Here is a 26421-nt window from a genome sequence, read left to right on the forward strand (position 1 = left end):
TGGCCAGCTGTCCCCCCCATAAAAATGTACCTTCAGCGAGTTTCCATTGTAAAATAACAACACTGGTTAAAAATCTGCATTTCAAGAGCTGTAAAAAACGGAATTGAGATTTCCCCCTCTCCCCACAAAGGCATTTTGGGGTGCCCCAGGTGTTCCCAAAGTGATGTCCCCATTCCTTGTCCCCTCAAGCGGTTTCCAAGTACCTTGACACCCAGAGGAGAGGCCAGGCCACCACCTGGGGAATTAAAGCCAATAAAATAAAATTTTTGGCCATAAAATCAGTGATTTTTGGGGTTTCCTTACAGGAGGGAAGAGCTGAGCCCTTTTAAAGCAGCTTTGCACCCAGCTGTAAAAGCATTTTAAAACCACCCAACTGCCTACATAGAAAAATAAAGGATAAACATTATCCAGCTATTTTATATTTATATAAAATTAACTTCTGTGCCAGGACATTTTTGTTTCTCTGCTGTAAAAATAAAAAAATAAAATAAAATAAAAACCAGCTTAGGTTGGGTAACCTAAACCTTGAGCAAGGAGTAAACTCCATCTTCCATCTTATTTCCAGCAAAAGAGAAGCTTGGGATTTCACTGCTTCAAAATAAAGTTATTAAATAGATATATATTAATATCAAAGTCTGTATAAACTCTTTTTTTGTTGTTGTTGTTTAAGGGAGGGAAAGGGGCACTCAGTGAGCAGGAATCACAGGGGACACTGAGTGACCGGGAATCCACAGGGACACTCGGTGACAGAGGGACAATGAGTGACCAGGAATCCCTGAGGAGCACCATGGCAATCCCTGGGGACACCCAGTGACCAGGAATCACAGGGGACACTGAGTGACCGGGAATCCACAGGGACACTTGGTGACAGGGGGACACTGAGTGACCAGGAATCGAATCCCTGGGGACACCCAGTGACCAGGAATCCACACAGACACTTGGTGACAGGGGGACACTGAGTGACCAGGAGCCTCTGAGGAGCACCACAAGAACCCCTGGGGACACTGAGTGACCGAGAGTCCCTGGGGCCACGCAGTCACAGGGGGACATTGAGTGACCAGGAATCCACAGGGACATCCAGTGACCAGGAATCCCTGGGGACACTTGGTGACAGGGGGACACTGAGTGACCAGGAGTCCCTGAGCACCACAGGAACCCCTGGGGACACTGAGTGACTGAGAGTCCCAGGGGCCACGCAGTCACAGGAGGACATTGAGTGACCAGGAGTCCCTGGGGACACTGAGTGACCGGGAATCCACAGGGACATCCAGTGACCAGGAATCCACACAGACACTTGGTGACAGGGGGACACTGAGTGACCAGGAGCCTCTGAGGAGCACCACAGGAACCCCTGGGGACACTGAGTGACCGAGAGTCCCAGGGGCCACGCAGTCACAGGGGGACATTGAGTGACCAGGAGTCCCTGGGGACACTGAGTGACTGGGAATCCACAGGGACATCCAGTGACCAGGAATCCCTGGGGACACTTGGTGACAGGGGGACATTGAGTGACCAGGAGTCCCTGAGCACCACACGAACCCCTGGGGACACTGAGTGACCGAGAATCCCTGGGGTCACTCAGTGACAGGGGGACATTGAGTGACCGGGAATCCACAGGGACATCCAGTGACCAGGAATCCCTGGGGACACTTGGTGACAGAGTGACCAGGAGTCCCTGAGCACCACAGGAACAAACCCCTGGGGACACTGAGTGACTGAGAATCCCTGGGGTCACTCAGTGACAGGAGGACATTGAGTGACCAGGAGTCCCCAGGGATACTCAGTGATTGGGAATCCTGGAGGACACTGAGTGACCAGGAATCCCTGGGGACACCTGGTGACAGAGGGACACTGAGTGACCAGGAATCCCTGAGGAGCACCATGGCAATCCCTGGGGACACCCAGTGACCAGGAATCACAGGGGACACTGAGTGACCAGGAATCACAGGGGACACTGAGTGACTGGGAATCCACAGGGACACTTGGTGACAGAGGGACACTGAGTGACCAGGAATCCCTGAGGAGCACCCGAGGAACCCCTGGGGACACTCAGTGATTGGGAATCCCCAGGGACAGTGGCCAAGTACCCACAGGAATCCCTGGGGACACTTGGTGACAGGGGGACACTCAGTGACTGGGAATCCTGGGGGAGCACCATGGGAACCCCCAGGGACACTCAGTGACCAGGAATCCCTGGGGACATTGAGTGACCAGGAATCCTGGGGGAGCGCCACAGGAATTCCTGGGAAACACCATGGGAATCCCCAGGGACACCCAGTGACAGGGGGGCACTGAGTGACCAGGAATCCCTGGGACATTCAGTGACAGGGACACACTCAGTGACCAGGAATCCCTGGGGACACTTGGTGACAGAGTGTCGGACACTCAGTGACTGGGAATTCTGGGGGAGCACCATGGGAATCCCTGGGAAACACCATGGGAACCCCCAGGGACACTCAGTGACCAGGAAACCTGGGGACACTCAGTGACAGGGACACACTTGGTGACCAGGGATCCTGGGGACACTCAGTGACAGGGACACACTCGGTGACCAGGAATTCCCAGAACTCCTGGGGGCACTCAGTGACCAGGAATCCCTGGGGACACCCAGTGACAGGGGACACACTCAATGACCAGGAATCCCCAGAACCCCAGGGGCACTCAATGACCAGGGATCCCCAGGGACAATCAGTGACCAGGAATCCCTGGGGACATCCAGTGACAGGGGGACACACACTCAATGACCAGGAATCCCTGGGACATTCAGTGACAGGGACACACTCAGTGACCAGGAACTCCAGGGACACCCAGTGTCAGGGGGACACACTCAGTGACCAGGAATCCCTGGGGACACCCAGTGTCACGGGGACACACACTCGGTGACCAGGAATCCCCAGAACCCCTGGGGCACTCAATGACCAGGGATCCCCAGGGACAATCAGTGACCAGGAATCCCTGGGGACACCCAGTGACAGGGGGACACACACTCAATGACCAGGAATCCCCAGAACCCCAGGGGCACTCAGTGACCGAGCACCACAGGGAGATGTGTTGATGTGAATCCAGCACAATTCCAGCAGGGCTGCCCGTGAGGAGCCCACAGAAGCTCGCACTCCCTTTCCCAGGAGGATTTTTATGTTTTTTTCTCCAGCGCGCGCTTGGTCAGGAAGTACTTGAAGAACTCGTACACGGACCAGGCGATGGCCGTGGAGGGCATCTGGTAAATGACCCTGGCCTGGACGCCCTTGAAGAAGCCGGGCAGCCCCCCAAGCTGGTACACGGTGCTGAAGGCGTTGGCCATGCCCGACAGGTGCCCCCTGATCTTGAGGGAGCTCAGGGCCGTGTTCTCCTGCGTGTTCAGCAGCGTCTTGCACACGTCCAGCGGCGTGGTGGCGGCGGCGGCCACGGCCCCGGCCACGGCGCCGGCCACGATGTGGGACTGGGGGTGGTACTGGCGGTGCGGGTTCAGGTGCTCCTGCATCAGCTCGTAGGTGATGAAGTGGATGGCCTGGAAGGGCACGTTCATGGTCAGCTGCGTGGTGTAGCTGCGGTAGAAGGCGCCCAAGCCCTCGGTCCTGTGCACCGTCCGCACGCAGCCCAGCACCGACGTGTACGGCGAGTTGAACATCTGCAGCCGCTGCTTCACCACTGCCGGGGGACACGGGGGGACAGGGACACTGCTCAGATGGGGGCTGGCACAGCCCTGAGCTCCCCTTCCCCACCCAAACTGACAGCCCTGAGCTGCCCAATGCCCCCACAACTGGGACAGGGACAGAGTGCCCTGCCTGGCACAGCCCCCAGAGTGACCCTTCCCCACCCAAACCAAACCAAACCCCCCGAGCTGCCCAGTGCCCCCAGAGCTCAGGACAGGGACACTGCTCAGCTGCGGCCAGGCCTGCCTGGCACAGCTCCAAGCTCCCATTCCCCACCCAAATTGATGCCCCCAAGCTGCCCAGTGCCCCCCAGAGCTCGGGACAGATGTGAGGACAGGACACTGCTCAGCTGGGGGGCTGGCTGCATGGCACAGCCCTGAGCTCCCTTTCCCCACCCAAACTGATCTTCCTGATCAACCTGACCTCCTCGAGCTCCCCTTCCTCACCCAAACCGATCCTCCCGAGCTGCCCAGTGTCCCCAGAGCTCAGGACAGGGACACTGCTCAGCTGAGGCCAGGCCTGCCTGGCACAGCCCCCAGAGTGACCCCAGACCCATCCCCAATCTCCCTTTCCCCACTGAAACCACACCCCTGAGCTGCCCAGTGCCCCCAGAGCTCAGGACAGGGACACTGCTCAGCTGGGGCCAGGCCTGCCTGGCACAGCCCTGAGCTCCCCTTCCCCACCCAAACTGATCCCCCAAGCTGCCCAGTGCCCCCAGAGCTGGGGACAGACGTGGTGACAGGGACACTGCCCAGCTGTGGGGGTCAGGCCTGCCTGGCACAGCCCTGAGCTCCCCTTCCCTGCACAAACTGATCCCCCCCGCCCCGAGCTGCCCAGTGCCCCCTGGGCTCAGCACAGTGAGGGGACAGCGCAGAGCTCACTTCCTAATGATCCTCTAACCTCAGGTTTAATTAATGACCCTTTAGTACTATTGAACCCCTCCCCTCAGGTTTAATTAATGACCCTTTACTTCTAATGGACCCTTCTCCTCAAGGTAAATTAATGACCCTTTAGTTCTAATGAACCCCTCTCCTCAGGTTTAATTAATGACCCTTTAGTTCTAATGAACCCCTCAGGGTTAATTACTCACCCCTCAGCCAGGCTGCACAGAAACCCAGCAGTGACAAGGGCAGTGAGGTCCCACCTGACATCCCCAGAGTGTCACCCACCCCTCCAGCCCCACTGGCTGCAGTGCCTCCCACTGACTAATGAGGCTAATTAATGTAATGATTTAATCAGGGTGTGATTAACAGGATTTGATACACTGGAGAATTCTCCTTCAGAGATTCCCAACTCTGGGCCCACTCAGGAGCACAGCCAGTGACACTGAGGGGCTGGCAGGTGGCAGCATTGTCATTTCAGCTGCATTTTCCTGCCAATCCTCATTTTCCTGAAGCCTTCTCCTGCCACTCCACTCCCCAGGAACCTGTGTGCTCACCCAACCCCCTGAGCTCAGCCTGGTTGGTCCAAAGCTTCAGGAACACCAGAGCCCCTGCCCCAAGGAGCAGCAGAGTGGTGACAGTAAAGGTGGCACCAATAAAGGGGACACCTCCCCTCAAAGTCCCCATGCACCTCACGGATCCAGGGATAATAAATCCCTCCTGGCTGCTCTCCTCTCCTCCCCAGGGCAGAGGAATGAGGTCCCTGGCTTGGTGGGTTTGTGAGTTTGGAGATCTCCCAGCAGCCCTGGATTTCCTCCTGCTCGTGCCAAGGGGCAGAGGGAGAAGGGCCAGGGGGAATTTGGGCCTGGATTCAGGGCACTGAGGGCTGGGTGTCTGAGGGAGCAGCACTGCCAGGCCAGAGGAACTGGGGGGTTTGGAGCTCTCCCAGCTTGGGCAGCCCTGGATTTCCTCCTGCTGGTGCTAAGGGGCAGAGGGAGAAGATCAGGGGGAATTTGGGCCTGGATTCAGGGCACTGAGGGCTGGGTGTCTGAGGGAGCAGCCAGGGTGGAATTGGTGGGGTTGGAGCTCTCCCAGCTGGGGCAGCCCTGCATTCCTTCCTGCTCTTGCCAAGGACAGAGGGAGAAGATCCAGAAGGGATTTGTGCCTGGATTCAGGGCACTGGGGGCCTGGGTTGGTGGGTTTGTGAGTTTGGAGATCTCCCAGCAGCCCTGGATTTCCTCCTGCTCGTGCCAAGGGGCAGAGGGAGAAGGGCCAGGAGGGATTTGTGCCTGGATTCAGGGCACTGAGGGCCTGGGTGTCTGAGGGAGCAGCCAGGGTGGAATCGGTGGGGTTGGAGCTCTCCCAGCTGGGGCAGCCCTGGATTCCTTCCTGCTCTTGCCAAGGACAGAGGGAGAAGATCCAGGAGGGATTTGTGCCTGGATTCAGGGCACTGAGGGCTGGGTGTCTGAGGGAGCAGCACTCCCAGGACAGAGGAACTGGGGGTTTTGGAGCTCTCCCAGCTTGGGCAGCCCTGGATTTCCTCCTGCTCTTGCCAAGGACAGAGGGAGAAGATCCAGGAGGGATTTGAGCCTGGATTCAGGGCACTGGGGCCTGGGTTGGTGGGTTTGGTGAGTTTGGAAATCTCCCAGCAGCCCTGGATTTCCTCCTGCTCGTGCCAAGGGACAGAGGGAGAAGGGCCAGGAGGGATTTGTGCCTGGATTCAGGGCACTGAGGGCTGGGTGTCCTGAGGGAGCAGCACTGCCAGGGTTACCTTCAGCTGGGTTCATCACGGCGTCGTGGAGCAGCGTGGCCGCACTCCCAGCGATGCCTGCAAGGAAGAGCAGCCCTGAGAAGACAAATCCTGCCTCAAAAGGGATCCCTGCCACCCAGGGGGGTCAATCCAGGGGATCCCATCCAGGGGAATCCACCCAGAGGATCCCATCCAGGGGGGATCCCATCCATGGGAATCTATGCAGGAATCCATCCAGGGGATCCCAAATATGGGAATCCACCCATGGAGATCCCATCCAAGGGGGATCCATCTAGGGGGGAATCCAGCCATGGGGGAGCTCCATCCATAGGGATCCCATCCATGGGACAATCCATCCAGGGGGGCTTCATCCATGGGGACGCCCTCCAAGGTGGATCCCATCCATGGGGGATTCCTATCTATGGGGAATCCATCCAGGGGCGTACTCCATCCATGGTGGATCCCATCCACTGAGAGGTTCCTATCCATGGGGATCTCATCCATGGGAGAATCCATCCATGGAGATCCCACCCAGGGGGGGCTCCATCCATGGGGGGAATACCATCCATGGGGGGCTCCATACATGGTGGAATCCCATCCATGGGGGATCCATCCATGCAGGGCTCCTATCCATGGGGAATCCATGCAGGGGGATCCATCCATGGGAATCCCATCCAGGGGAGCTTCATCTGTGGAAGGGGCTAGCAGTGGGCCTGTTAGCTAAAGGAGCGAGAAGTAAGAAGAAGAAGCTGATAAGGAGCTTTCTCCAAGGCCGTAACCAAGGAGATCGAGAGAAGGAAGATAAGAGCATTCTGCAGCTGGATGAAGCATTTTTAGAAAGTTAGGTGGAGTCAGAGTAACTTTTCACCAATGGCATGGTATTGAATTATTGTGGCCAATAGCTAAGGTAGAAGAAGGGTAAACAACTGGAAAGTGTATAAAAGATCAGGCATTTTCATTAATAAACTGTTGCCAAGTGTTACCAACTGAGACTGCTTGTAGTCTCTGCTTTATGTCGTGACCGCCTTGACTGCAACAATCCCTGGTGGATCCGATCCATGGAGGATCCCATCCATGGGGAATCCATTTGGCGGGCCTTCATCCATGGAGATCCCATCTATGGGAACCCATCCATGGGGGAATTTCATCCATGGGGGGGGCGGTTCCTATCGACGGGGAATCCATCCATGGTGGATCCCATCCATGGTGGATCCCATCCATGGAGATCCCATCTATGGGAACCCATCCATGGGGGAATTCCATCCATGGGGGGGGCGGTTCCTATCGACGGGGAATCCATCCATGGTGGATCCCATCCATGGAGATCCCATCCATGGAGATCCCATCTATGGGAACCCATCCATGGGGGAATTTCATCCATGGGGGGGGCGGTTCCTATCGATGGGGAATCCATCCATGGTGGATCCCATCCATGGAGATCCCATCCACGGGAATCCATCCATTGGGGAGCTCCATCCCTGGTGGATCCCATGCTGAAGGAGCCCCCAGGGCCCCAGCACAGATTCCCAGGGCAGGAACCCCAGATCCACTCCCAGCCCCACCTCTGCTCTTCCCACAACAATCCCCAGGTTCCATCCCCCCCAGACACCCGCGGCGCCGGAGCCAGCCGTGAGCAATGCTCACCCTGCCCTCAGCCCGGCCCTAATGAGGGATTTTCATCCCTTTACTCAGCCTGGTTCCAGTGCCCGGGCTGTGCCAAGCCCAGCCAGCCCTGACCCATCCCTGCCCCGCTCTGATGAGGCTCTGCAGCCACTCCTTCCCTTTGATGCTGGCTCCAGCTCCAATTCCCTCTGGCCCAAATCATTTTGGTCATTTCGTGAATCCACAGCTCTGATTTTCCTGCTGGCACCTCAGGCCTGTAGCTACTTGAAAGGCAAACACAGGAATGTGTTTGAGGAGAAGGGATTTTATCCCTTCCCTGAGCTCAGCCACCCCATGGCAGATTAAACCAGGGGGATCTCCAGAGATTTTACAAACCCTCTGGTAAAGCCCTGACTCCTCAATTCCAGGCTCTCTGCTGGCTTTAAAAGTGAAACATTCCTGCTAAAAACAAAAGCACACAGAGGATGGAGGGCACTCAGTGCTCCCAGGGAATTCCAACCTCCAGAGGTTGAGGTGATGCCTTCAACACAAGAGCAACCCTTGGGTGATACCTTCAAAGGTGGGACCTGATCCAAGATCTTTCCCAACTTTAAGATTCCATGGCAATACAGGAACAGCACAGCTGCACCCAAACAGCTTTTGCCCATTAAATTGATGATTTGTGCTGGAAAAATTTGGGATTAAATAAGAATTGATGATTTGTGCTGAAAAAAAATTTGAGATTCAATAAGAATTTAGATTTGGAGGTGCACTAGGCTGAGTGAGAAGCAAGGAATAGGTTGATAACCACAAATGGGGTTTTTTTTAGGGCAAACCCCAAAAATACCATTGGTCAAGTGGCCAATGGTATGCTCATGATTTGTGCTGGAAAAATTTGAGATTAAATAAGAATTTAGACTGGGAGGGGCACAAGGCTGAGTGAGAAGCAAGCAAGGAATAGGTTGATAAGCAAGGAATAGGTCGATATCCACAAACAGGGTTTTTTTAAGGCAAACCCCAGAAATAACCATTGGCCAAGTGGCTGTTTCCTCTTCTAAATCGATTATTTGTGCTTGAAAATGTTTAAATAAGAATTTAGATTTGGAGGTGCACTAGGCTGAGGGAAAAGCAAGCAAGGAATAGGTTGATAAGCAAGGAATAAGTTGATAAGCAAGGAACAGGTTGATATCCACAAATAGAATTTTTTTAGGGCAAACCCCAGCAATACCATTGGCCAAGTGGCTGTTCCCTCCTCTAAATCGATTATTTGCACTTGAAAATTTGATATTTAACAGGAATTTAGATGGGAAGGGGCACCAGGCTGAGTGATAAGCAAGGAATATTGATAACCACAAATAGGGACTTTTTCGGGCAAACCCCAGCAATACCATTGGCCAAGTGGCTGTTTCCTCCTCTAAATCGATTATTTGCACTTGAAAATTTGAGATTTAACAGGAATTTAGATGGGAAGGGGCACCAGGCTGAGTGAAAAGCAAGGAACAGGTTGATAAGCAAGGAACGGGTTGATATCCACAAATAGGGATTTTTTTAGGGCAAACCCCAGCAATACCATTGGCCAAGGGGCTGTTTCCACCTCTAAAACAATTATTTATGCTGGAAAATTTTGAGATTAAATAAGAATTTTGATGGGAAGGGGCACCAGGCTGAGTGAAAAGCAAGGAACAGGTTGATAAGCAAGGAATATTGATAACCACAAATAGGGATTTTTTAGGGCAAACCCCAGCAATACCATTGGCCAAGTGGCTGTTTCCTCCTCTAAATCGATTATTTGTGCTGGAAAATTTGAGATTTAATAGGAATTTAGACGGGAAGGGGCACCAGGCTGAGTGAAAAGCAAGGAATAAGTTGATAAGCAAGGAACAGGTTGATATCCACAAATAGAATATTTTTAGGGCAAACCCCAGCAATACCATTGGCCAAGGGGCTGTAACGATTATTTGTGCAGGAAAATTTTGAGATTAAATAAGAATTTAGATGGGAAGGGGCACCAGGCTGAGTGAAAAGCAAGGAATAGGTTGATAAGCAAGGAACGGGTTGATATCCACAAATAGGGATTTTTTAGGGCAAACCCCAGCAATACCATTGGCCAAGGGGCTGTTTCCTCATCTAAAACAATTATTTATGCTGGAAAATTTTGAGATTAAATAAGAATTTAGACGGGAAGGGGCACCAGGCTGAGTGATAAGCAAGGAATATTGATAACCACAAATAGGGATTTTTTAGGGCAAACCCCAGCAATACCATTGGCCAAGGGGCTGTTTCCTCCTCTAAATCGATTATTTGCACTTGAAAATTTGAGATTTAACAGGAATTTAGATGGGAAGGGGCACCAGGCTGAGTGAAAAGCAAGGAATAAGTTGATAAGCAAGGAATATTGATAACCACAAACAGGGATTTTTTAGGGCAAACCCCAGCAATACCATTGGCCAAGGGGCTGTAACGATTATTTGTGCAGGAAAATTTTGAGATTAAATAAGAATTTAGATGGGAAGGGGCACCAGGCTGAGTGAAAAGCAAGGAACAGGTTGATAAGCAAGGAATATTGATAACCACAAATAGGGATTTTTTAGGGCAAACCCCAGCAACACCATTGGCCAAGGGACTGTTTCCTCCTCTAAATCCATTATTTGTGCTGGAAAATTTTAGATTTAATAAGAATTTAGACAGGAAGGGGCACCAGGCTGAGTGAAAAGCAAGGAATAGGTTGATAAGCAAGGAACAGGTTGATATCCACAAATAGAATATTTTTAGGGCAAAGCCCAGCAATACCATTGGCCAAGGGGCTGTTTCCTCCTCTAAATCGATTATTTGCACTTGAAAATTTGATATTTAACAGGAATTTAGACGGGAAGGGGCACCAGGCTGAGTGATAAGCAAGGAATATTGATAACCACAAACAGAATTTTTTTAGGGCAAACCCCAGCAGTACCATTGGCCAAGTGGCTGTTCCCTCCTCTAAATCCATTATTTATGCTGGAAAATTTTGAGATTAAATAAGAATTTTGATGGGAAGGGGCACCAGGCTGAGTGAAAAGCAAGGAACAGGTTGATAAGCAAGGAACAGGTTGATAAGCAAGGAATATTGATAACCACAAATAGAATTTTTTTAGGGCAAACCCCAGCAGTACCATTGGCCAAGTGGCTGTTCCCTCCTGGCTGCAGAACGTCACTCAGAGACTTCTTGGTGCTCTCGTAGCAGGCGAAGTAGAGGGCGTGGGCAGGGCCAGCCCCCAGCATGGTGACGTCGATGCCGCGCAGGGGCCGCCACAGCCCCTCGGTCCTCACCATCCTGCGCAGCGCCTCGTACACGCCCCGGTACCGCGCCCTGGGGTCGGGCTGCAGGCTCTGCATGCGGGTCTGCAACAGAGCACAGCAGGGACGGCCCCGGTTACCTCGGCAAACACAGCAATGTTCATTTAAAACGCTTTTGTCACCATTTCCCATCTATCCAAACCTGCCGACCCCGTCAGATGTCGGCGTTGCCAAGCAGGAGCCATCTTTTAAACCCATTATTTTTGTCACTATTTACCATTTTTAAACCCATTCTTTTTGTCACCATTTCCCATTTTTAAACCCATTCTTTTTGTCACTATTTACCATTTTTAAACCCATTCTTTTTGTCACCATTTCCCATTTTTAAACCCATTCTTTTTGTCACTATTTACCATTCTTCCAACCACCAACCCCGTCAGATATCGGCGTTGCCAAGCAGGAGCCATCTTTTAAACCCATTATTTTTGTCACTATTTCCCATTTTTAAACCCATTATTTTGGTCACCATTTTCCATTTTTCCAGTCACCGACCCCGTCAGATAACAGCATTGCCAAGCAGAAGCCAATGTCTTTTAAACCCATTCTTTTTGTCACCATTTCCCATTTTTCCAACCACCAACCCCGTCAGATGTCGGCGTTGCCAGGCAGGAGCCATCTTTTAAACCCATTATTTTTGTCACTATTTCCCATTTTTAAACCCATTCTTTTGGTCACCATTTCCCATTTTTAAACCCATTCTTTTTGTCACCATTTACCATTTTTAAACCCATTCTTTTTGTCACCATTTCCCATTTTTCCAACCGCTGACCCCGTCAGATGTCAGCACTGCCAAGCAGGAGCCATCTTTTAAACCCATTATTTTGGTCACTATTTCCCATTTTTAAACCCATTATTTTTGTCACTATTTACCATTTTTAAACCCATTATTTTTGTCACTATTTCCCACTTTTAAACCCATTCTTTTTGTCACCACTTCCCATTTTTCCAACCACCAACCCCGTCAGACGTCGGCGTTGCCAAGCAGGAGCCATCTTTTAAACCCATTCTTTTTGTCACCATTTCCCATTTTTAAACCCATTCTTTTTGTCACTATTTCCCATTTTTAAACCCATTCTTTTTGTCACCATTTACCATTTTTAAACCCATTCTTTTTGTCACCATTTCCCATTTTTCCAACCACCAACCCCGCCAGATATCAGCATTGCCAAGCAGAAGCCAATGTCTTTTAAACCCATTCTTTTTGTCACCATTTCCCATTTTTCCAACCACCAACCCCTTCAGATATCGGCGTTGCCAAGCAGGAGCCATCTTTTAAACCCATTATTTTTGTCACTATTTCCCATTTTTAAACCCATTCTTTTTGTCACCATTTCCCATTTTTCCAACCACCAAACCCCTCTGATCCCTTCTCCCCACCCAAGATCTCTTTCAGGTTTCATTTCCATTCCAAACTTCCAGGTTTGGCATTCCAAGCAGGAGTGGGGTGCCCTGACCCCCAGGGATGCCCTGAGCTCCCAGGGGAGCTCTGACTTTGCCCCTCATCCATGGAGAAAGTTTTCCTGGAATTGAACAAAGACCAGGATGCACAAAATTGTGAAATAAAATTACAGAGAGTGGTGTGGGTGTGTCACTGGGTGAGAAATTGAGGTTTTGGGGTTTTTAGTGTGTTGTGGGTGGAAGCAAGATGGGGAGCACGGGGGTGCTGTCCTGGGTTTCTCCTTGGTGTTCACAGGGGTCCCAGGACAAGGAAGAGATGAGAATGTTGACTTCATGCTTCAGAAGGCTGATTAATTATTTTATTATATATATTATATTAAAAAGAAAATTAGATATTGAAACTATACTAAAAGAATAGAAGAGGAAAGGAAAAAAGGGGAGAGGGGAGGGGAGGGAAGGAGAGGAGAGGGAAAGGAGAGGAGAGGGAAAGGAGAGGAAAGGAGAGGAAAGGAAAGGAGAGGAAAGGAGAGGAAAGGAAAGGAAAGGAAAGGAAAGGAAAGGAAAGGAAAGGGAAAAGGAAAAGGAAAGGGGGAAAGAAAGTGGAAAGGGAAAGAGAGAAGAGAAGAGAAGGGAAGGGAAGGGAAGGGAAGGGAAGGGAAGGGAAGGGAAGGGAAGGGAAGGGAAGAGAAGGGAAGAGAAGAGAAGAGAAGAGAAGAGAAGAGAAGAGAAGAGAAGAGAAGAGAAGAGAAGAGAAGAGAAGAGAAGAGAAGAGAAGAGAAGAGAAGAGAAGAGAAGAGAAGAGAAGAGAAGAGAAGAGAAGAGAAGAGAAGAGAAGAGAAGAGAAGAGAAGAGAAGAGAAGAGAAGAGAAGAGAAGAGAAGAGAAGAGAAGAGAAGAGAAGAGAAGAGAAGAGAAGAGAAGAGAAGAGAAGAAGAAGAGAAGAGAAGAGAAGAGAAGAGAAATCTTGTCATGACCAGAGAGTCCGAGCCAGCTGACTGTGATTGGCCATTAATTAAAAACAACCCCATGAGACCAATCACAGATGAACCTGTTGCATCCCACAGCAGCAGATAATTATTGTTTATATTTCATTTCTGAGGCCTCTCAGCTTCTCAAGAGAAAAGATCTGAGCAAAAAGATTTTTCATAAAATATGTCTGTGACATTCATGCTGCTTCTTCCTCCTTCTCCATGGGTTTGGGGGCATTTTGTAACTGGGCAGAAATTCCCCACTGCAGCTCTTTGGGATCAGTTATTGGGTTAAAAGGGAAAATAATCCAGAGCCTTGGAGCACCCAAACCCCTCCCACAGCCCCTCTGTGAGCCCAAGGCAGAACCAGAGCTCAGTTCAGCACTTTCACCAAAATAACAAAACCAAGCTGGGTTCACTCAAGCCCAGGCCAACCAAATGATGGAATTTGGAGTAAATCCACTTGAAAAAACCTAAAAATTTGGCTGGAATTTCAGATTCCAGCAGGGAATTCAGCAGGTTGTGCAAAGCTCCCTGTTCCACATTCCCTCCAAACAAACCCCAAAACTCAGGAAAATCCCCAGGGAGGGCAGCAATGCCCTGAATTAGCTCAGAATTTAAAAGCTCAGAATTTAAAAGCAGGTTTTATATCCAGCTGTCCATGCAGCCCCTCATGGTCTCTGCACCATCCATAAAATTAATTCCAATAATTCCATAAAAACCTTTAAGGTTTGAACCTTGGAGCCCCCAAAACCCTCCCAGGTCCCTCTGTGAGCCCAAGGCAGAACCAGAGCTCAGTTCAGGACTTTCACCCAAAATAACAAAACCAAGCTGGGTTCACTCAAGCCCAGGCCAACCAAATGATGGGATTTGGAGTAAATCCACTTGAAAAAACCTAAAAATTTGGCTGGAATTTCAGATTCCAGCAGGGAATTCAGCAGGTTGTGCAAGGCTTCCTGTTCCACATTCCCTCCAAACAAACCCCAAAATTCAGGAAAATCCTCCAGGGAGGGCAGCAATTGCCCTGAATTAGCTCAGAATTTAAAAGCTCAGAATTTAAAAGCAGGTTTTATATCCAGCTGTCCATGCAGCCCCTCATGGTCTCTGCATCATCCATAAAATTAATTCCAATAATTCCATAAAAACCTTTAAGGTTTGAGCCTTGGAGCCCCAAAACTCTTCCACAGCCCCTGTGAGCCCAAGGCAGAACCAGAGCTCAGTTCAGGACTTTCACCCAAAATAACAGAACCAAGCTGGGTTCACTCAAGCCCAGGCCAACCAAATGATGGAATTTGGAGTAAATCCACTTTAAAAAACCTAAAAAATTTGGCTGGACTCCAGCAGGGAGTTCGGCAGGTTGAATCAGAATTTAAAAGCTCAGAATTTAAAAGAATTTAAAAGGTTTTATATCAGCTTTCCATGCAGCCCCTCATGGTCTCTGCACCTTTCCCATGCTGTGGAGGCTGCTCAGGATTTCAGGATGCCCTGGAGAAAATCCCAGTGTGGTTTTGGGAAGAAAAGCCAAAGAATCCATTATTGATGATCCAGTTTGTTCCACTTTCACCCCAGCAGCTCCCATGAAGGACCAGAACCTCCTGAAGCTGTCAGGGCCACACAAACTGCAGAAAAATCAATTTACAGCCACCCAGGAACAGAGCAGCTTCTCGTGGCAAAGGGATGCAAGGTGGGCACAGCTCTCAAATGAGAATTAATAAATAGGATTTGTTTTTATATTATTATTTTATTTTATTATTTGTTTTTATTTTATTATTATTTGGGTGGATCTGAGCTGCTCTGAAGGGGTTCAGGACCCAGCCCACACAGGCTGCAGTTTGCATCAGGCACCCATCACTCATGGGTAGAACAGGACAAGCAGCCCAAGGAGGAGATAAAACCAGGACAAGCTGCCCAAGGAATAACCAAAATCTGCATAAAACAGGACAAACTGCCCAAGGAATAACCAAAGTCTGGGGAAAACAGGACTAACTGCCCAAGGAATTACCAAAATCTGCATAAAACAGGACAAACTGCCCAAGGAATAACCAAAGTCTGGGAAAAACAGGACAAAGTGCCCAAGGAATAACCAAAATCTGCAGAAAACAGGACAAACTGCCCAAGGAATAACCAAAATCTGCATAAAACAGGACAAACTGCCCAAGGAATAACCAAAGTCTGCATAAAACAGGACAAAGTGCCCAAGGAGCAGATAAAACCCAGCACTAAATGCCTTAAAACCAGGACTAAATGCCCAAGCAATAACCAAAAACAGGATTTAACAGGACTAATGCCCAAGGAGCAGATAAAACCAGGATTAGCTGACCAAGGAATAACCAAAACCAGGATTTAACAGGACAAACAGCCCAAGGAATAACCAAAATCTGCAGAAAACAGGAAAAACTGCCCAAGGAATAACCAAAACCAGGATTTAACAGGAAAAACTGCCCAAGGAATAACCAAAATCTGGGAAAACAGGACAAACTGCCCAAGGAATAACCAAAATCAGCAGAAAACAGGACAAACTGGCCAAGGAGCAGATAAAACCAGGACTAACAGCCTTAAAACCAGGACTAAATGCCCAAGCAATAACCAAAAACAGGATAAACAGCCCAAGCAATAACCAAAAGCAGGATTTAACAGGACAAACAGCCCAAGGAGCAGATAAATCCAGCACTAAATGCCCATAAAACCAGGACTAAATGCCCAAGCAATAACCAAAACCCAGGTTCAACAGGACAAACAGCCCAAGGAATAACCAAAAGCAGGATTTAACAGGACTAACAGGTCAAGGAGCAGATAAATCCAGCACTAAATGCCCAAGCAATAACCAAAAACAGGATTCAACAGGACTAACGCCCAAGGAGCAGATAAAACCAGGATTAGCTGACCAAGGAATAACCAAAACCAGGATTTAACAGGACCAACAGCCAAAGGAGCAGTAAAATCAGGATTCAGCAAGGCAAGGAGTAGCCAAAAGCAGGAATCAAAAGGACAAATACCCAAAGAATAACCAAAATCAAGAAAAATATTCCAAGGAATTACCAAAACCTGGATTTAGGAGGCCAAACAGCCCAAGGAATAATCAAATCCTGGATTTAAGATAACAAGCAGCCCAAGGAATAACCAAAATCCAGATTTAGGAGAACATACAGCCAGAGAAATAACCAAAATCGGGATTGAACAGAACTAGAAGCACAAGGAATAACCAAAACCAGGATTTAACAGGACAAACTGCCCAAGGAATAACCAAAACATGGATTTAACAGGACAAACAGCCCAAGGAGGAGATAAAATCAGGACTCAGCAAGGCAAGGAGTAGCCAAAAGCAGGAATCAAGAGGAAAAATACCCAAAGAATAACCAAAATCAAGAGAAATATTCCAAGGAATTACCAAAATCTGGATTTAGGATGGCAAAGTGCCCAAGGAATAACCAAAATCCAGATTTAACAGGACAAACCGCTCAAGGAATTACCAAAATCCAGATTTAGGAGAACATACAGCCAGAGAAATAACCAAAACCTGGATTTAGGAGGCCAAAGAGCCCAAGGAATAACTAAAATCAGGATTGAATAGAACGAAAAGCACAAGGAATAATCAAAATCTGGATTTAACAGGACAAACTGCCCAAGGAATAATCAAATCCTGGATTTAAGATAACAAGCAGCCCAAGGAATAACCAAAATCCGGATTTAAGAGAACATACAGCCAGAGAAATAACCAAAATCAGGATTGAACAGAACTAGAAGCACATGGAATAACCAAAACTTGGATTCAACAGGACAAACTGCCCAAGGAATAACTAAAATCAGGATTGAACAGAACTAGAAGCACAAGGAATAACCAAAACATGGATTTAACAGGACAAACTGCCCAAGGAGCAGTAAAATCAGGATTCAGCAAGGCAAGGAGTAGCAAAAAGCAGGAATCAAGAGGACAAATATCCAAAGAATAACCAAAATCAAGAAAAACATTCCAAGGAATTACCAAAATCTGGATTTAACAGGACAAACTGCCCAAGGAATTACCAAAATCCAGATTTAGGAGGACAAACAGCCCAAGGAATAACTAAAATCAGGATTGAATAGAACTAAAAGCACAAGGAATAACCAAAAGCAGGATTTAACAGGACAAACAGCCCAAGGAAAGATCAAATCCAGATTTACGAGGACAAACAGCCCAAGGAATGACCAAAATCCAGATTTAGGAGGCCAAACAGCCAGAGAAATAACCAAAATCAGGATTGAACAGAACTAGAAGCACATGGAATAACCAAAACCAGGATTTAACAGGACAAACTGCCCAAGGAGGAGATAAAATCAGGATTCAGCAAGGCAAGGAGTAGCCAAAAGCAGGAATCAAAAGGACAAATATCCAAAGAATAACCAAAATCAAGAAAAACATTCCAAGGAATTACCAAAATCTGGATTTAACAGGACAAACTGCCCAAGGAATTACCAAAATCCAGATTTAGGAGAACATACAGCCAAATAAATAACCAAAACCTGGATTTTGGATGCCAAACTGCCCAAGGAATGATCAAATCCAGATTTACGAGGACAAACTGCCCAAGGAAAAACCAAAATCCAGATTCAACAGGACAAACTGCCCAAGGAATAACTAAAATCAGGATTGAACAGAACTAAAAGCACAAGGAATAACCAAAACATGGATTTAACAGGACAAACTGCCCAAGGAGGAGATAAAATCAGGATTCAGCAAGGCAAGGAGTAGCCAAAAGCAGGAATCAAAAGGACAAATACCCAAAGAATAACCAAAATCAAGAAAAATATTCCAAGGAATTACCAAAATCTGGATTTAGGAGGCCAAACAGCCCAAGGAATAATCAAATCCTGGATTTAAAATAACAAGCAGCCCGAGGAATAACCAAAATCCAGATTTAGGAGAACATACAGCCAGAGAAATAACCAAATCCAGGATTTTGGGGACAAACAGCCCAGGCAATAACCAAACCCAGGATTTTGGAAACAAACAGCCCATGCAATAACCAAAATCAGGATTTTAGAGAACAAACAGCCCAGGCAATAACCAAAATCAGGATTTTGGGGACAAACAGCCCAGGCAATAACCAAAATCAGGATTTGGGGAACAAACAGCCCAGGCAATAACCAAAATCAGGATTTTGGAAACAAACAGCCCAAGGAATAACCAAATCCAGATTTAGGAAAACAAACTGCCCAAGGAATAACCAAAATCAGGATTTTGGGGAACAAAGAGCCCAGGCAATAACCAAAACCAGATTTTGGGGAACAAAGAGCCCAGGCAATAACCAAACCCAGGATTTTAGAGAACAAATATCCCAGGCAATAACCAAAACCAGATTTTGGGGAACAAACATCCCAGGCAATAACCAAAACCAGATTTTGGGGAACAAACAGCCCAGGCAATAACCAAAACCAGATTTTGGGGAACAAACAGCCCAGACAATAACCAAAATCAGGATTTTGGGGAACAAACAGCCCAGACAATAACCACATCCAGGATTTGGGGAACAAACAGCCCAGGCAATAACCAAAATCAGGATTTTGGAAACACAGCCCAGGCAATAACCAAAATCAGGATTTTGGAAACACAGCCCAGGCAATAACCAAAATCAGGATTTTGGGGAACAAAGAGCCCAGACAATAACCACACCCAGGATTTTGGGAACAAACATCCCAAGCAAGAACCACATCAGGATCTCTGCTGCCCAGCCCAAGGCCCGGCGCCGGGAGCAGCTCTGAGGGGGGAGCTGAGCTTCTGGGGCTGCAGGAGATGATTTCAGCGCCGGGCAGTGCCCCCAGCCCCTCTCACCCATCTGCAGCCACCCAGCAGCTCCCGCAGCCTCGCCCCTGATAAGCAGCCAAGAAATTCCTCTCCACCTACTGCAATTAAGCCCCGTGGCACAAGGCAGCAGCGCAGGGCCTGCCAAGCACCCTGCTCGTGCCGGGCAGGAGAAAACAAAAATGCACCCCCAGGAGTGCCAGGGTCAGGCTGGGGCAGCTCCTGCTCCCGGGGCACAGCTGGGCCCTGCTGGGTGGAATTTGGGAAGAGCCCCAGTGCTGGTTTCTGGTTGGGTTTTAGCCAGGATTGTTTTCCCAGGTCTCTGTTTTGCACATTCTGGCAGAGGTTTGCCACCCTACAAACACCCCCAGACCCCATTTGCCACCCTACAAACACCCTCAGACCCCATTTGACACCCTACAAACACCCCCAGACCCCATTTGCCACCCCACAAACACCCTCAGACCCCATTTGCCACCCCACAAACACCCTCAGACCCCATTTGCCACCCCACAAACACCCTCAGACCCCATTTGATACCCTACAAACAACCCCAGACCTTGTCTGCCACCCCACAAACACCCTCAGACCTCGTTTGCCACCCTAAAAAAACACCCTCAGACCCCATTTGCCTTTTGTTTGGGGTTTATTCATTGATTTTCTCTGAGCACACCCTGCTTTTCCCAAGTTCATGTGACAGAGGGGCACAAAGGGAGCACAAAAAGCTTTTCCAGCTGAACCCCAGTTTTGGTGCAGTTCAGCTGGAGCAGAACAAGTCAAGACAAAGCTCTGAACCCCAATTTGGGGGAGTTCAGCTGCAACAGGACAAGGCTCAAGCCCTGAACCCCACATTGGGAAGAGCCCCAGCACCCTCCAGTGCTGTTTGCACATTGGTTTTTAGCCAGAATTGTTTTTCCCAGGTCTCTGTTTTGCACACGCTGGCAGAGGTTTGACACCCTACAATCACCCCCAGACCCCATTTGACACCCTACAAAGACCCCCAGACCCCATTTGATACCCCACAAACACCCCCAGACCTTGTCTGCCACCCCACAAACACCCTCAGACCCCATTTGATACCCTACAAACACCCTCAGACCCCATTTGATACCCTACAAACACCCTCAGACCCCATTTGACACCCTACAAACACCCCCAGACCCCATTTGCCACCCTACAAACACCCCCAGACCCCATTTGCCACCCTACAAAGACCCTCAGACCCCATTTGATACCCTACAAACACCCCCAGACCTTGTCTGCCACCCCACAAACACCCTCAGACCTCGTTTGCCACCTAAAAAAACACCCTCAGACCCCATTTGCCTTTTGTTTGGGTTTTTTTTATTTCTTTTCTCTGAGCACACCCTGCTTTTCACAGGTTCATGTGACAGAGGGGCACAAAGGGAGCACAAAAAGCTTTTCCAGCTGAACCCCAGTTTTGGGGCAGTTCAGCTGGAGCAGAACAAGTCAAGACAAAGCTCTGAACCCCAATTTGGGGGAGTTCAGCTGCAACAGGACAAGGCTCAAGCCCTGAACCCCACATTGGGAAGAGCCCCAGCACCCTCCAGTGCTGTTTGCACATTGGTTTTTAGCCAGAATTGTTTTTCCCAGGTCTCTGTTTTGCACACGCTGGCAGAGGTTTGACACCCTACAATCACCCCCAGACCCCATTTGATACCCCACAAACACCCCCAGACCTTGTCTGCCACCCCACAAACACCCTCAGATGTCCTTTACCTTTTGTTTGGGGTTTATTCATTGATTTTCTCTGAGCACAACCTGCTTAACCCAGGTTCATGTGAGAGAGGGGCACAAAGGGAGCACAAAAAGCTTTTCCAGCTGAACCCCAATTTGGGGGAGTTCAGCTGCAACAGGACAAAGCTCAAGCTCTGAACCCCACTTTGGGAAGAGCCCCAGCACCCTCCTGTGCTGTTTTCTCGTTGGTTTTTAGCCAGGATTGTTTTTCCCAGGTCTCTGTTTTGCACACGCTGGCAGAGGTTTGACACCCTACAAACACCCTCAGACCCCATTTGATACCCGACAAACACCCCCAGACCCCATTTGACACCCTACAAACACCCTCAGACCCCATTTGCCACCCTACAAACACCCTCAGACCCCATTTGCCTTTTGTTTGGGGTTTATTCATTGATTTTCTCTGAGCACAACCTGCTTTTCCCAGGTTCATGTGACAGAGGGGCACAAAGGGAGCACAAAATGCTTTCCCAGCTGAACCCCAATTTGGGGCAGTTCAGGTGGAATAGGACAAAGCTCAAGCCAGGCTCAAGTTCTACACCCCAGTTTTGGGGGAATTCAGCTGGAACAGCCCCAAATGAGCAGCACACCCGTGGGAGGGGAGCAGAGGGTCAGCCCAGCAGCTCATCCAGGAATTCCCAACATCCCAAAACTGCCCCTCAGCTGGAACATGAGGAACAGCTGGAACATGAGGAACAGGTGGAACATGAGGAACAGCTGGAACATGAGGAACAGGTGGAACATGAGGAACTGCTCCTCCTGGAGCAGCTGGAAACAGGGGGATACACAATCTCCCACACCAAACCCCACAGAATCCACAGCCCTGCCTCCCTCAGATGTTCTGCTGGCCTTCAGGAGCTTTGTGACCACAGGGAAGCTCCCAGGGCAGGCCAGGTTTTCATAGAAAAGGATTTTTTTGGTGCCCAGAGCCAGAAGGGAGGTGCCAGCCCTGCACACCTCCAGTTTCTCCCCCCAGCAATTAATGAATCCCCAGGGGAGAAAAACTGTTCCTACATCCCCAAGGGAGAAAAACTGTTCCTACATCCCCAAGGGGAATAAAACTGTTCCTACATCCCCAAGGGAGAAAAACTGTTCCTACATCCCCAAGGGGAATAAAACTGTTCCTACATCCCCAAGGGGAATAAAACTGTTCCTACATCCCCAAGGGAGAAAAACTGTTCCTCACATCCCCAAGGGAAACAGAACTGTTCCTACATCCCCAAGGGAGAAAAAGTGTTCCTACATCCCCCAAGGGGAATAAAACTGTTCCTACAACCCCAAGGGAGAAAAACTGTTCCTCACATCCCCAAGGGGAACAAAACTGTTCCTACATCCCCATCCTTTGTTTTCACAGCCTTTGGGAAACCAGCTCCAGCAGAAAAGTCACCAAATGGGTCAGGGCAGGAGGAGGAGGTTCCAGGGGAGCCCTCCAGGAGCTCCTTTTGTGCTGCCTTCAGGAGTCCTTGACACGCTGATCCCTGCAGATCACTTGGGGATGGATCAGGGCTCCCAGCTCAGCTGGTTTTGCAGCAGCCACAAACAAAAACAAGCCTGAGAAGTGTGAGAAACACCCTCAGCACCAGCAAAAACCCAGCCCAGGGTGTCCAAACAAGCAGAGCTGAGGGGGAGAGGCAGAGGAACAGTGCAGGTGAGGCTGCAGCTCAAGGCGTAAAAAAATAAATAAATTATTATTTATTATGTGGAAAATAATGGGGAGGAAAAGAGTGCAGATTGGAGCTGGATATTGGGAAGGAATTCTTCCCTGTGAGGGAGGAAGGAGGGATGGAATTCCCAGAGGGGCTGTGGCAGGTTGGAGCACCCTGGGACAGCGGGAGGCGTCCCTGGCCTGGGGGGGCCCCGGGGGATTTTGAGGTCCCTTCCCACCCAAAACATGCTGGGATTCCGTGACCCCATCAAGCTCAGGGGTTGTGCAAGTGTGTGCAGCAAACAATTCCCCAAATTACGACATTTTCAGTTTCTCTTTGGGAGGAAATGACTGGCTGGAGGCAGCCAGGAGGAACCTCAGGGCAGGAGCTGCTCCTCCTGCACCTGCAGAAAACCCGACCTGGCCTAGGCTGGAACTGCGCCCACGAAGTGCCACGGAGGGAAAGCTTTGCTCCTTGTGAAAGAGCTGAGTTGTTACTGGATTACAGCTCCACAAGAAAACAAAACCTCTTTAGGGATCAAACCTCCCATTTCGGGTCAGCTGTCCCCTTGCCCACAGCAGCCAGGTGGAGCAGGGTGAGTGCCCGGGCAGGAGCAGATCCCGGCGGGGTTTTGCTGTGCCCCAGCACACAGAGGGGCCCTGCAGCGTTTCCCGTAGCAGCCGGAGGGATTTCTCCGCTCCCGAGTTGGGGATTTGGGATTGGGGACTGGGAATTGGGGATTGGGATTGCCCCGGCCCGGCCCCGCCGCCGCTCCCGGAGCTTTTCCCTCAGAGCGCCTCCCCCTCCAGGAAACCGGCGCCGCTTTCATTTCTGCTCCGCTCGGCTCTCCCGCCGAGGAAAGCGCTGCACGGTTCTGAGGGACAAACACCCACAGCTGGGCCAGGAGCGGGCACAACCCCCGCAGCTGCCTGTGCCACCCTCAGGGTGGGCACCAGCCCCGCAGCCACGGGGACATCCCCGATCTGAGGGCGAGCCGGGTGCTGCGGGGACAGACCCTGAGGGAAAACGGCGAGAAAATCGGGAATGTTCCCTTTGAACGCTCGTAACGCTGGCAGGACCTGCACAAGCCAAAGCATTTCCTCTCCTCTGCCCTTTCTACTCTTTCAGGGAGCCCTGGACGAAAGGAGAAGGGATTGCAACATCTCATGATTCATCGAGGCACTTCGGCTTTTCCCGGCTTTCCCTCTTCTTTTGAAGGCCCCACAGCAACAAAGCGGCAGGGCAGAGCCAGGAATTATCCTTCAGGATGATTCCCACACTCTGCAGACACTGGGAAGCCTTTTCTGAGTGAGCTGGAGCATCAGCAGCTCCAAAATCCACCGGGCAGCTCCTCCTCAAACACCCTGACCCCACCAAAGGCATTTACCCATCCCAGTGTGGCCTCATCCCAGCGACTCTTCCCTCCTGAGCTGGGATCCAAAAGCTCCGGGAGGGAAAAGCTCACAGGGAGCCCCTGATCCCAAAGCTCTGTAAGGGAAAAGCTCACAGGGAGCCCCTGATCCCAGATACTGAGCTGGGATCCCAAAGCTCCGGGAGGGAAAAGCTCCAAGGGAGCCCCTGATTGCAGTTCCTGAGCTGGGATCCCAAAGATCCAGGAGGGAAAAGCTCACAGGGAGCCCCTGATCCCAGATACTGAGCTGGGATCCCAAAGCTCTGTAAGGGAAAAGCTCACAGGGAGCGCCTGATCCCAAAGCTCTGTAAGGGAAAAGCTCACAGGGAGCCCCTGATCCCAGATACTGAGCTGGGATCCCAAAGCTCCGGGAGGGAAAAGCTCCAAGGGAGCCCCTGATTGCAGTTCCTGAGCTGGGATCCCAAAGATCCAGGAGGGACAAGCTGCCCAGGGAGCTCCTGATCGCAGTCCCAGGGATGCCAGCAGGGCTCTGGTGGCACCGGGCTGGCATCGCCCAGTCCAGGGAGCAGCACCGGGGCTGTGCAAATCTCCCAGAGCTGCAGGACAGCCCCAGAGCCAGCGGGGATTTGGGGGTGACACCTCAGGGACTGCCCAGTGCCTTCCTTGCCCTGGGAACCTTGGGCACCCCAACGTTCCACAGACACTTCCCTCACATGTGAGCCCAAACATTCCATGGACACTTCCCCCCACATGCGAACCCAAACATTCCATGGACACTTTGCTCATTTGCACCCCAACATTCCATAGACACTTCCCCCCACATTCCATGGACACTTTCCTTCACGTGTACCCCAACATTCCATGGACACTTTGCCCATCTGCACCCCAACATTCCATGGACACTTCACCCGTCTGCACCCCAAGATCCCTTACACATCTCCACCTTTCCTGCACCCCAACATCCCCTCCACACTCTCCCCCCTTGCACCCCAATTTCTTTCAGATTTTCCTCCCTTGCACCCAAAAACTCTTACACGTCCCGTAGACCCCAACAACCCCTTGAACTCCCAGCACTCCTTTCACCCCAACAACTCCTTACACACTTCCCTTGCACCCCAACAGCTCCTTGCACAGCCTTTACACCTCCCCTCTTCTTGCACCCCAAAACATCTTGCACAGCTTCCTTGCACCCCCAGCATTTCTTGCACACCTCCTACACTCCCCCTCTTGCACCCCAATAAACGCTTGCACACTCCACTCTTGCACCCCAAAGAAACCTCGCACCCCCAGCACTTCTGGCACCCCAAAACCCCTCACACTTCCTCTCCCTGCACCCCAGCACTTCTTGCCCCCCAATAACGACTGCACACCTCTCACATTCCCCCTTGCACCCCAATAACCGCTCACACACTCCCCTCTTGCACCCCAAAGACACAGCCCCAGCACTTCTTGCACCCCAAAATCCATCACATACCTCTCCCTGCACCCCACAAGTTCCTGCACCCCAATAACCGCTTGCACACCACCTCTTACATTCCCCTCTCCTTGCACCCCAATGACACTTACACACTCCCCTCTTGCACCCCAGGACGTTCCTGCACCCCAAAACCCCTCGCACGCCTCTCTCACTCCCCTTTCCCTGCACCCCAATAACGCTTGCACACCTCTCTCACTCCCTCTCCCTGCACCCCACAAGTTCTTGGATCCCCGAAATCCCTCGCACTCCTTCTTCCTGCACCCCAATAACGCTCGCAACACCTCTAACACTCCCCTCTCTCTACACCCCACAAGTCCCTGCACCCCAATAACGCTCGCACACCTCTCATACTCCCTTTCCCTGCACCCCAATAACGCTCGCAGCCTCCCCTCTCCCCGTCCCCCCAACACTCCGCTCCCCTCGCCGCTGTCCCGTTCCTATCGCCGCTGTCCCGCTCCCCTCAGCATCCCCGGCCGCCCCTCCCGTGTCCCCCCGGCCCATCCCGGACCTGCCGCCCCCCCGTGCCCGCCTCCCCCGGCGCTCGCCGCGCTCCCCGCGCACCTTGACCGAGTCCACGGGGTACATGATCGTGTGCTCCATGATCCCCGCCACGGCTCCGGCCACCATGTGCGTGCCGAGCGCGACGCTGCTGGGCAGGCTCTCGTAGTCCTCGCTGTCCGCCAGCCCGGCCCCGGCGGCGGCGGGGGGCCCGGGGCCCGGCGGGGCGGCGGCGCTGCCCGCCATGGCACAGCCCAGCTCCATCCGCCGGCACCGGGGCCGCGGGCCGGGCTGGGACACCGGTACC

At 50.8% G+C, this 26421-nt stretch overlaps 1 protein-coding gene across 1 annotated transcript; it reads right to left on the reverse strand.

Moving 5' to 3' along the window:
• Positions 1 to 399: 399 nt before the first annotated feature.
• On the reverse strand, positions 400 to 26421 carry SLC25A37 (solute carrier family 25 member 37). Its single transcript, XM_058820238.1, has 4 exons — positions 26178 to 26421; positions 11036 to 11264; positions 6306 to 6362; positions 400 to 3648 (listed from the first exon to the last, which is right to left on the reverse strand). Exons 1-4 carry the CDS (start codon positions 26376 to 26378, stop codon positions 3134 to 3136), a joined length of 1002 nt encoding a protein of 333 aa, XP_058676221.1. The 5' UTR covers positions 26379 to 26421; the 3' UTR covers positions 400 to 3133.

Source organism: Ammospiza caudacuta, chromosome 26, assembly GCF_027887145.1.
Source record: "Ammospiza caudacuta isolate bAmmCau1 chromosome 26, bAmmCau1.pri, whole genome shotgun sequence".
NCBI classification, from domain to species: Eukaryota; Metazoa; Chordata; class Aves; order Passeriformes; family Passerellidae; genus Ammospiza; species Ammospiza caudacuta.

Excerpts from the sequence above, each read along its gene's own strand:
- SLC25A37 (XM_058820238.1), bottom strand. The coding sequence starts at position 26,378 with ATGGAGCTGGGCTGTGCCATGGCGGGCAGCGCCGCCGCCCCGCCGGGC. Across the intron at positions 11,265-26,177 it reads ACCCCGTGGACTCGGTCAAG|ACCCGCATGCAGAGCCTGCA; the intron begins GTGCGCGGGGAG and ends GCTCTGTTGCAG. Across the intron at positions 3,649-6,305 it reads CGTGATGAACCCAGCTGAAG|TGGTGAAGCAGCGGCTGCAG; the intron begins GTAACCCTGGCA and ends GTCCCCCGGCAG.